Source organism: Phyllostomus hastatus, unplaced genomic scaffold, assembly GCF_019186645.2.
Source record: "Phyllostomus hastatus isolate PE091 unplaced genomic scaffold, TTU_PhHast_1.1 phas_contig_40, whole genome shotgun sequence".
Classification (NCBI taxonomy): Eukaryota; Metazoa; Chordata; class Mammalia; order Chiroptera; family Phyllostomidae; genus Phyllostomus; species Phyllostomus hastatus.
In genome coordinates, this window is record NW_025333872.1 from 4,148,026 (window position 1) to 4,160,286 (window position 12,261).

The 12,261-nt window shown below is 47.0% G+C and overlaps 1 protein-coding gene across 2 annotated transcripts in view; it reads right to left on the reverse strand.

The window, feature by feature from the left end:
- MOCS1 (molybdenum cofactor synthesis 1) overlaps positions 1 to 7,364 on the reverse strand; it is a 38,117-nt gene extending 30,753 nt beyond the window's left edge. For both annotated transcript variants that reach the window (XM_045843675.1, XM_045843676.1), the window contains exons 1-2: positions 7,161 to 7,364; positions 206 to 332 (exon numbers count right to left, since the gene is read on the reverse strand). In XM_045843675.1, the coding sequence (XP_045699631.1) occupies positions 206 to 332; positions 7,161 to 7,283 (250 nt within the window). In that variant the 5' untranslated portion in view covers positions 7,284 to 7,364. The remainder of the gene's footprint in view (positions 1 to 205; positions 333 to 7,160) is intronic.
- Between the last annotated feature and the right edge of the window lie 4,897 nt (positions 7,365 to 12,261).

The following is a 12,261-nucleotide window of genomic DNA, read 5'->3' on the forward strand; positions in this document are numbered from 1 at the left end:
CAATCCTAAACACAACAGCAATTCTGTTCTCAAATCTAATCCCAGTAGAACCCAGCTTCCAGGATCAAAAAATCAGCTGTGACCCCAATCTTGCCCCTGTGGGGAAGGTAGAAAGAGGAATTGGGAGGACTGAGAAGGATTCCTGACACGGGGAGATTTCAGCGGGGGAGCGGGAGCCCAAAGAGGGCCCAGGAAGCAGACTCACATCTGAGGTTGCACTTCTCGGTGAGGGAGATCCGCAGGTAGCTGTGATGGCGGCCAAAGCTGTCAGTGAGGAAGGCAGAGAAGGGGGCCGCAAACTCCCTCAGAAACTGCCTCCGCCTGGACAGCTCCTGCAAGGACAGGGTGGGGAGGAAACTTAGAGGAGTGGGGTGAGGGAAGCCCACCTCTAGGGCATAGTCCCCCTCCCATTGACACCCCCATCTCTGACATCTATGCAGTAGCACCTCTAACCTTTCCATCCATGTGAGTTCTGCAGTCCTGGGGGAGCTGGGATTGCCCTTCATCCACAGGTTGGCCTGAGGGAAGGACCTGTCCCCAGTCCCTGACACTCAGCCCCTGGGGGGATGGGACCTCTGCAGGGCATGCCCACCCCTCCCTCAAAGGAAGCCTGTCCAGGAACAAGTATCTGCAGTATCTCTTGGGCAGGTCACTGGGAGAGAATATGCCACTTGACTCTTGGCAACCATGCCAGCTGGCAAGCAGGTCCAGAAAGGAGGAGGGAGGGTGGGAGTAACGGAGAGGGACAGTGGCGCCATACCGCACTGCCTGGGACTTGGTGAGCCACCTCTCCAACCAGGGCCTCCCATTCCTTCCCTATACAATGGGAGACAGAAGGGGCTCAAAGCAAAATCACTAACTCTGGGGCTGGGTGTTGCACAAGCTGCCTCCCCCTTGACTATCTCCCGGTTGGCTGGGCTCCCCCAGGCATCCCTGCTGCTCAGGAGGACCCAACAGGACAAGCCATCAGGAGCAGCTGGGAAGGTATACACGCAGGGAGGGCTCCCCTCACACAGAAGGCCTTTGGGGCAAGGACACCACAGCCAGGGAGACCTGCAGAAGGATTGAGGCCAACAGCCGCCAGGAAGGCAGAATGGAGGGGCTGGAATGACCATGTAGAGATTACTCCAGCCTTTATCCTTCACCCTACCCATTGCCAGAAGGAAGAATTACATACCCATTGTCTGAAGCCCAAAGGGACAGGGGTTGCTGGAGGTTCCCTGCAAGGCCCAAACTCCTGCTGGGGAGAGACGGGAGGCGGCCAACCTCACCTTTTCCTACGTCTGATCTAGTCTGACCTCCCTCCTTGAAAGCAAAACCCTGGGTCAAGACAGATGCTGATGAGATAATTGCTCCAAGAAGAAACATCTGCAAAGCATCTTAAAGTTCCAAAAAATGTTCTCTGTTCAATTCCCACACCTACCCCATAAAGGATTATTAGAACTAAGGCTTGGGGTCCAACAATACCCTTGGCATACCAGGTCTTCTGATTCCAAGTTCTCAATTCTTTTCTCTAACTGCAGAGGGAGAGTCCGAGAAGATAGATGGGACAGTCCACCAGATGAGAAGAATTTATTTCTTTGGAATCTTTAGAACAAAGAAATCATGACCTTGGCAGTCATCTGTAAGGTCTGTGGGCAGGGCTCTGGACTGGGGATAAGAACCCCTGGTTTCTGGGCCAGGTGTGACCTTACATACTGGGGAAGTTCCCTATTTCCTCAAGGCCTGTTTTCCCAGTTGTAAAATAAGAAGAGAATAATGGGCTAAGTAAGGGAAGGGGAGGGGGCCAGGGAGCTGGTAGGTAAACACCTAGGATTATGATGATCTTATAACCTAAGAAAGCAGAAGGGCTCAGGCACTCTTGAAGTCCAAGGTAACTGTTCGCCTGCACCCAGGAGGGAGAAACATTTACTTTCAGTGACCTCCTCAGCCCTGGCTGTACATTAGAACCATTTGGAGAGTTTAAGAAAAATATCACTTTGGAGATGAACTGAATTTGATTTCTGAGCATTTGTGTTCTTATCTCTCCAATGCCCATAGATTGGCTCAGGAGACAAAGGGAGAGGAAGAGTGAGAGTGTGTGTGTGTGGGAGGGGGGTGCTTCCATCCAACTGACCTTACTCTGCCCACACTGAGACCCGTTCCTGCATCCCTTGAGAAACGCTGCTCACAGTCATGACAAGTAAGCAGCAGTCATTTCTCTGAACTGCAGTCTGCTATAATCCTAACAGTGCCTTCCTTCCTCCCTCCCCACCCCCCTGCCTTTCCACTGGAAGTCTTGGGGGTGGGGCAGGGGACACTCCGGAGCCAAGAGTCAGTCCCATTGGCCACCAGAGTCCAAGAGGTCAGATACCTGGGAATCTGGATTTGTGGCAGAATTGCACCTGCTCCTCCGTCAACAGCTATTTGCAATTCATTAATTTGTTACCCCAGAACTTATCTCCAGGCCAAGATGCCTGGGCCTGACCCTCATCTTAACACACAGGGGAGGTGGCTGGGTGAAGGAAGAGCCAAAATAAATCCAGGAATTGGGAGCAAGTGAATATGACTCAGCAGAAAATCAGGGAGCAAGCAGTGCAATGGGGCAACCAAGAATTGAATTGGGTACTCTGTCCTGGCCACGGGAGGGGCAGGCTGGATTTCAGTGCTGAGATCTGGAGTGACCTTATCTAGATTCATTCAGACTCTATACTGCCAGTACCTGACCCCCCTCTACACAGACACACACACACACACACACACACACACACACACTTCCCCTCTCCAATATTAACAAGCTTCATCCCTGCCTCTTTTCTCTTTTAACATTGCACGACCTACTTTTTCTTCTAGTTTTTTTCCTTTCCCTTATATTCCCTGGAGCAAAAAACAGCACTGCCAGTCAAATGAGCCCAGGACTCAGAGGGAATTGTACCAGGCAGGGTAGATAGCAATGCCTCTCAGCCAGGAGGACCAGACATATCAGCAGTAGGAGGCCCTGAGCTGCTCATATTCCCAGGGCCTCAGCCTGGGCCAGGCTGCTTCCCCTGTGTGGGAAGCTCTCCTGCGTGACTTCATACCCTGGTGTCTACACAGTATGTTGATAGCAAGTGGCAAACTGTGTCAATGAACACATAGGCAGATCTCTAATTCCACAGAGAAAGTCAGTGTGTGCAAAACTCGTTACACTGGGGTCATCATCCACTTCCAGGCTGGGCTCTACTATTAAAATGGTTTAGGCTACCTAGTACAGCAATTCTCAACTCCTCTTGCACATCAAAATCACCTGAAAAGTTAAGTGCCGATGCCAGAGCCCCACCAAAGACTCTGACTCAACTGCTCTGGGATGTGCCCAGCTTTGCTTTTTTTGTTTGAAGTCCTTCAGCTTCCTGCTCTTCATCAGGGACTGAGCACCATGGCCCAGCCACACCAGGAAAAGGTGCTATTTTACTGCAGGGGTAGTTGGGAGTAGGTAAACCTGAATTACAGGTTTGGCTCTGTTGCTAGACAGCCTTTGAACTAAATTCTTTAAGCCTTAGTTTTCTCATCCATTAAGTGTGGATAAAAATTCTACCTAACTCAGTGGGAGGTGTTCCTGGCAGAGAAGGCATTAAATATGATTCCCGGCATCTTCTTAAAATAACTCCCACTTACATATATTCAGTCATCAAACAATTATTTCATGAGGAGCACTAGCTGTCTGTGCTGTGACTAGTCTTCCCACCTTTGTCAACTTCCTCAGTCCTGCAAGATGGGCCACAACTGGGTTTTCTGACCTGCTGTCATGCACCCAAAGCAGGACAGTGGTGTCTGTGCCCCTCCAGGACCACCGACATTAGTGCTAATAACCAGGTACTCAGCAGCCTACCACCCGCTACTGGTTGTCTTGTCTCCCTGTCCAGTACAGATTGGGATGGACAAGCGGGTGGGGGATGGTGGTACAAAGGGACTAAGTGCCTCCCCTAGCTGTTATTCACTAACCTTAGGCATTTGATTTCAATGCTAAAGGGCAGCCCCCAAAGAGCTCCACAGTGTACACTGAGTAGTAGGGTTATTCAGGAGAAAAGTACATGCTAAACTCAAATATGATTTGCCCTGACTGACCTGCTATTTGTGGTGATGTATATCACGGGTGCCTCAAAATTAACCTCTGATATGCGAGAGGACTTAGGCCAAGCACCTGCCTCACCCTCATCCCCACCCTAAGTGTGAAGTCTTCACACCTACAGTTCCTGACAAGGAATGCCACGCTTTACCAGAGCAAACTTAAAGGGCTAGGCAGGGTGGGAGTTAAGAAAACACACTGCTGTCCCTCTGTCTTCTTTCCTCCATGTGTCCTGCCCCAGGCCAGGCCCTGCTGTCCCCTCCTACCTTCTCCTATGCTGGGTTCCTTCCTCCATAACCCCCTCTCCAACATCTTTTCTTTCCAGCCCTTTGCACAGCTGGACGCCTTGGTCTTGCAGAGTCCCTCTCCCCACTGCCCCAAGGCAGCAGGCCGAGGACCTGAGGCCAGCCCTCTGTTGCCCCAACAAAGCCTGCATGGAGCCTGAGAGGGAGAAAGAGGGGTGTAGTGCTTCTGGACTGGGGTAGCCCTACAGAGAAGACAGTTTGGGCTACCCCAATCGCCATGGCAGGTAGCTATCTCCCCTTCTTACCTCCCCACTGAGCCACCCACCACCACTTCCCCTTTCTACGTGTAGAAGCTGCTCGACCTACCCTCGGACCACACACCATGCCTCCTTTCCACTGTCCTCACAGCCAGCTCCCACTCAACTCCTCACATCTCTCTTACACCCACACCCTGACCATAAAATATCATCTACCCAGTGGCTTTCCTGTCTGTCTCTCTAAGCAATCCCCTATCCTAAACCAGAGGGCCAAGGCCCTGTGGGGGTTGTGGGAAAAGGTATTCTGCAGGAAGGGAAAGGGGGAAAGGGGTCCCAGCCACCTTCCCCCACCTTGCTCTTGCCAACTGGCAAGCTCTGAGGATAGGCTGAGTATATACATATACATATATCTGCAGACTTGTCTCACCTCTGAGAGTCTCTTAAAGACAATCTGTGCCCTCCTCCACTGTATAAACATGGGCTGGTTCAATCCTCTGGTTTTAAAGACCTGAAGAGGAAAGAAGTGACCACCCCAGGGGCCACGTAAAATTGGAGGCAGAGCAAGGGTGAAAACTTGGGGCTCCCTTTCCTGTGCTTTCTCTACAATTTGTGCCCCCTCACTAGTTGGGTCTCAAAAAGCCAAAAATATCTGCTGACTTCAGTGCCTACAGATTACAGTGTTTAACACTGTAAGGAAATTCCAAGAAAGGTGGGCAGCATGCAGCACTCAAGGAACAACCTGCCTGCTGAAGATAACCCTAGTGAGGGGCATCCAAGATGGGAGGTCTGTGATCAAACAGCTGACAGAATGACTATCTTCGATGTCCAGGTGGGAGGGGACTAAAGGGAGACAGCACCAGCCAATGGTAACGAAGATAATAACCACAACAAATGCATACTTAACATGGCACTTACATGTGCCAGGTTTTGTTCTAAGTATGCATGTATATACATTAACTCCTTTAATCCCTTTAACCACCCTATGGAGCAGACACTACAATTCCCACTTTACAAATGAGAAGACGGGAGGCACTGAGAGGTGAAGTTCACACAACTAGTATGTGGGGAGGCTGGGATTGGAATCCAGGCATTCTGTTCCAGAGTCCCTGCGCTTACCTGCTAATTATAGCTCCTCCCACACTGTAAAGGAATGAGAGGGACAGCCTCTTCCCTGCTCTCCCCACAGGCACCAGAACAGGGGTGTCCAAGTTGCAGTCCATGGGCCACATGTGGCTCGGGGTGGCTATGAACGCCGCCCAACACAAAACCGTAAATTTACTTAAAACATTATGAGATATTTTTGTGATTACGTGTCACAATGTATTTAATGTATAGCCCAAAAATAACGCCTTCTTCCAGTGTGGCGCAGAGATGCCAAAAGGTTGGACCCTCCTACCAGAGTTGGAATTCCTGCCCCTTTGCAGCCCTGTGACTCCAGGGAAGTTGGCGTCAGTAAGTCCTCACACCTGAAACACAGACTCCATGACTTACTCTGAAGCCCAAAGCACTTAGTACAGGTACCAAATGACACAGGCAGGGGGAGGAAGAAATTTCCCTTTTCCTGAGCTGTTTAAAGATTTCTCAGCAGTCTTTGCTTTCCTATTTTTCCCTCAGTGGAGTTCAGGGGTCAAAGATACTGGAAAACTTCACTTGCCAGCGACTGGGCCTGCTTCTCTGACTATCCCAGAGGGGAAGGCAAGCTAGGCTCTTTGTCATTGGCAGTGGCTGTGGGTGTGGTGGAGGGAGCATGATCGCAGGAATCCCAGGACAAGAAGCCTTGTTCTGGGAGATGAGAAGAGAAAGACGGGATGGGTCTAAAAATGAGGTTTCACCACATAAAAAGAGATGTTTCTGTCAAAATTATTCTCTCACCACGTGCACATAAGAACCACAGTCTTAAAACTGATGATATGCATCACTCTAAGGGGTGCTGTTCAGGGCTGAGGGGGCTGATCCCAACCCTCAAGAGACACGGGGAATCGGGGAATCCTAACCTGGAAGAGCCCAGGTCCTGCTCTAAAATACGGCTGAACCCTCTTGAGGGAAATAAAAATGAAACAGGAAACTAATCAGAGCCCTGTGACTACCGAAGTGACAACTGACAACTGACTATCGGAGGCACGATGGTGACACTTTTAATGTCACACCTTACAGCAGGGTGTCACAAGAACACCTGATCAGACACAGACGACCTCGGCTGGGGGATAGGAACGAAGAGGTTGAGTGTGTGAGCCGGGGGTGAGAGGGGTATTAATCAGATCTCACAGGACCCAGGGTCCTACCGTCTGCTCCCATCTCGAGCAGCCATTCACACCTGGTGGGGGTTGCACGGCAGGATGGGCGGGGAGGTTTTTAAAGCAAGACCCCAAAGAGCGAACCCCCTCCCCCACCCTGGTGGAAGTACCGGAAGAGACTGGGCAGCCCAGAGAACATCATTCCACTCCTCTACCCACCCCAATTAAGCCACGAGGGGCCCCTCCCAGAGGCAGCGGCCTCAGACAGGCGGGGCTTTATGAGGGGCAGCCTGCCAGGCCGCCCCTCTCCGGGGCAATATGTAGACACTGGCGGGCTCACCTCCGCGGCAGACTGGGAGGGCTCCCCGGGACGGGGCTGCGTCACCGGAGCCCCTGAGCTGCAGCTCCGGGCACTGGACCTCAGGAGCCGCCGCAGCATCCGGGACACCGGCTGTGCGGCCATGAAGCCTGTAGGCCTGGTCGAGAGTCCCCTGAGTGCTCCAGGAGATTCAGAAGCACTCAAGCCCGGCACTTGCTGCCCCGGGTCACGAGGCGGGGGCGAGGTGGGGCGGGGGCGGGGCCCTTGCAACCAATGGGCGAGAGTTCCGCGCTGCGCAGCCTTTTGGGAGTTGTAGTCCACGCCCTAAGCTCCTATCCTAGGTAGGGTAAGGTATTCTTGGGCTTGGAAAGCACAAGTTCAAACTCAAAGGAGATCCCACGTCTTTTTCTACAGGCTACTCTGGCTGCTGTGGTCCGGTGCTTAGGTTGTGATGTGACTGACATAAGTCCTGCAGGCAGAGCAGGACTAGGGCCAGGTGAATAAACATTGCTTTGGGCACAAAATTTAACATGGTGCCAAAAAAGTACGTTATCAAAATAAATAATATTTTAATGCAATATTTCAAAAAGTCAGAATCAATGCAAGACATTCATAGGGAATAAAATATCAACATTTTATATAAAAACATGATCTGACCCTGCACATTTATGACTCATCTCATTCCCTTCACAGTAGTCTAGGATCTGGTTGTAGGATGATCAGCTCCCTCTTTCGAGATACACTTCTCTAACTGTGCCCCAAAGGAGATAAACTATGTTGGTCTTTCCGTTTTGAAAAGGAGTATATAGGAAGTCATAGAATGAGAGGATATCTTTTTTTATTATTATTATTCCTACACACCAAGCTCCACTCTAGGCATCATTTAATACTTACAATAATCCTGCAACTAACAGAATGTCAATCTTGCAGCTGAGTAAAGTCAGGCTTAGGAAGGTTAAGTGATTTTCCCAAAGTCACATAGTTGATAGGTGGCAAACCTGGGGCTTACACCCAGGATATATTACCCAGCAATTCAATTTCTGTGATTGTATCTGAAGAAACCCAAAACACTAATTTGAAAGAATACATGCACCCCTATGTTCATTGCAGTGTTATTTACAATTGCCAAGATTTGGAAGCAGGCCAAGTGTCCATCAGTAGACGAGTGGATAAAACAGCTATAGTATATTTGCATAATTGAATACTTCTTGACCATAAAAAAGAAGAAAATTTTACCTTTTGCAGCAGCATGGATGGACCTAGAGAACATTATGCCAAGTGAAATAAGTTAGTTTTAAAAAGACGATTACCATATGATTTTACTCATGAGGAATCTAATGAACAAACTGAACTAACAAGCAAAATAGGGACAGACTCATAGACGGAGGGCAGGCTGACAGCTCTGAGGGGGATGTTGTTGGGGGTGGAGTGATTGAGCAAAAAAGAAAAAAGAGAAAGAACTCATGAACACAGACAACAGTGTGGTGTTTATTGGGGGGAGGGCATGGGTGGAGTTGGAAGAAGGTATAGAGAGGATAAATGGTAACAGAAAAATACAATTAAAGATAAATAAATAAAATAAAAATAGAAATGAAAAAAAAAGAAGAGGACAATCTGGTTCCTGAAGTCAAAATTTATTATGTGTTAGAAATGGTGGGGGTAGTGTCTCACTCACTCTCAAAAACAAAGAGCTATAGTCTTCCAAGATTTTGAATGGTAACATACACTCAGTAGTGAACTGGTGTAATAAGAATCATTATGCTCAAACTAGTCTATGTATAGTATCCAAAACTACAGTGTGGAATTGCAAAACTCAAACATTGACTGGATCATACTAGCTGCCAAGTGCATTATGATATTGGGATAGAGTCCCTTGTCTTGAAGAATTGAAAAACTAGTGGAGAGGAAAGGATAACTGACGGTGTATAACTGATTAGTACAAAGGCAGCAAGGCCGTCAGAAAAGCTGGGATGAGTTTAGCCTTAGACTCAAGATTTCTTATGCTATTATTCAAAATTTAGACAATACATTACAGAGGGTGAGGGCAAAGGGCCTGAGGACCACTGAGGACTGTTCAAGCTCTGTCCACTGCTAAGTTTGTTGTCTGGACTTGTCAGGAGAACTGGGTGTGAGCATGAAGAGAACAAAAGCCATACTTTTGCAAGTAAGAAATCATATCACATAATAAACTTGATCCATTGTCCAGTCCTTGGAATTTTAAGGAAGCAGAGATTCTGAATCCATGTGTTGATTCTTAATCATCTCTATTCCAAGGTATTTAAACTTCTGTTACTGCTGTAACAAGTTGCCACAAATTAGTGGCTTAAAACAAAAGTATGCTTTTGAGTTTGAAATGAGATGTACTGGGCTAAAATCATGATGTAGGTAGGTGAGCTCCCTCCAGAGGCTCTGGGGAGAATCTATTTTCTTTGCCTTTTCCAGCATCCAGAGCTGCATTCATTGGCTTAAGGTCCCTTTCTTCATCTTTGAAGCCAGCAGTGTAGCATCTTCTCTCTGTGACTGCTTCTATCCCATTGCCTCTTTCTTTTCTGTCTTAATTCTTCTTATGCTTCCTCTTTATAAGTATACTTGTCCTTTTATTTAGAGACTACCTGGATAATCCAGGTACCCCTGTCTGTGGTTTATAGATGGATCTGGCCAGTAGGAGGCAGACAGGAGATCAGAGAGCAGAAGGAGAGATAATTTATTCCTCCTGCTCTCTGCCTGTTTTGCTGTGGTTCTGGCAATGACTGTGCCCTTCTAGTACTATAGTTGGTGTCACACAGCCCCTTTGCAATGAGTCCAACTCTTATGAGGTCCTGTAACACCATTTCTAACCCTTGTTCCTTCAGCCGGGTGGGGTTGTCTTTCCTCTGTTGATAGCCATGGATGCCTCAGCATCCCTTTTGGCCACTTTAACCCTGCCACACTACAAAAATGGTCCCTTCTGTAAAACATCCCTTTAAAATCCCAGATAAGTATGCTGTCTGCTTCTTGCTGGTTCCATGACTGATGCAGGACTCAAGGACTTCTCCCTTCCATAATACCCTACATTCCCCTTTGTTAAAACAGTCAATTACAACAGAGTGACTGTTTGTTTGCTTATAAACCCTTTGAGGGTGGTGCCAAATCTAAGCCATCTGTGGCGTAGTGTGGTGTTTGATGCACAGTAAAATTTCAATAGCTGTGCATTAAATGGTGCATTTTGTATCTTCTACTGGCTTTCTAGTCAGATGACTGTCTCAGTCAGAATGAGATAGATTGTGCTGCTATAACAAACAAACCCAACATCTCAATGGCTGAAAACTATACATGTTGTTTTTCACTGTGCTATGTATCCAGCAAGGGTCAGCTGGGGATCGTTCCCCATCAGTGTTGTTCTCATCCTGGGCCACAAACTGATGGGGCAGTTAATATTCACATGGAACACTGGGGATTACCAACAGGAAAGACTATGGCAAAGAGCAAACTAACCCCTAGAACTGCCTCCTGGAAATGCCACACATTGTTCTGCTCAAAGCAAGTTGTGTACCAACACCTAATTTCAAGATGAAGTAAAGGTTGGCCCTCCCACAAAGATGGGAAGCTGATGTTAATAAAAATCCTGCACAGGAACAAAATTTCATTTGTGCTCTAATGTATCATCCAGGCTTTTCCATTCCTCTTGGCAACTCTTCCCTTTATTCATCCCTGTCACTCCCCTGGCATACTGAAACTGCCATGGTGGCCTTAAGTGTTTGCATGTCAGCCACACTTCAGGGCCATGAAGTGCTGATTTCAGGACTGTCTTGTTTAGAGTTTGTCATCAGCAAAATTAAGATGAAGAGATTTTGTAATACTGGTTTCTCAAAGTGCTGGTTTCTGAGGTCAACTATTTTCATAACAATATACAGAAATTATCTGCCTTTCCACCCTCATGCTCCTCTGGCAGTACAGAGGAGTTTCCCACAGGTTATCTAATCGTGATTTCATGACAGATTGAATGCAAAAGCAGATATGAAAATCCAGCTGCCTTTTACTGAGCCTGACATTAAAAACATTTGCAAAAATATACCACAGTGCTACTTTTCTATTTCCTTGAAAATAGTTTTTTAATAAGTGCTATAATACCATGTAATATGTATTATTGACTTTATTTTTAAATGAGTTAAGTATTTTAATTTTTTTCAGTTTTAATTTCTAATATGGTAAATATAAGTGAAATAAATTGATATAGTAAATAGATATTAAGTAAATATAACACACATAAGCAAAAATTCTTTGGAGTCATTGATGCTTTTTAAGAATATCAAAGGTTCCTGACAAAAAGTTCCAGAATTGCTCCCTCATCTTCTGGAGACCCAGAGGCAGCCTAATAGTGCTTTGCAATTGTTCTGTGTCCACATGATTCTCTCCAAACCATTGAAAATAAAATAAGCTCATGCCAACTCCCTTATTTCCCTGGGCTCCTAAAATGGGCTACCTGTTTTGCTAAGGGGATAGTTGTGGTGTGTTGGCTTCAAGGGTCCTCCCTAGCAGACCAAGTTCAATGCAGGAGCCCCATGCTGGGGATCAACCCCACACTCCATATCTAACCTCTGCCACTCAGTCATTCTTAGTTAGATATCATAAACAGGTCTTCAGCTTTGTTGGGATAATTAAGTTATATAATGTGTAAGCAAGTGCTCTGTTGTTTTTATGATATTGTTAAGGAGCTAGAGTCACTGAAGCCATTCTTTTCCCATGTAAAAGAAATTACAACGATTGATTTCTTTAGGTTTATTAAGCCTGGTAGAGCTTTATTAGAATTAGGTAATTGCCACAAGGGATCTGTGGGTTCATTATAAACCACAAATACGCCAATCAAATTAGCTTAACTTTTCCAAGAATAGGTAACCAAGAAAAACAAAGGTTGGGATAGATATAATAACGAGTTGGGAAGATTCAGAAGGCACAGGGATTGCCAAGAAGGATGGGACCCACTAGAGTCCTAATACCAGGGAGTTCTGAGATCCTTGGTGACTGGAAGAAGAGGGGAGTCTGGGAGGGCACTGAGAACCTTCTTCCCAGATCTTCCCAGGTCTTTTGCAGACCATTCCTTCATCTCTTATAAAATCACCCTGAACAATTTTTCCTTCTAATC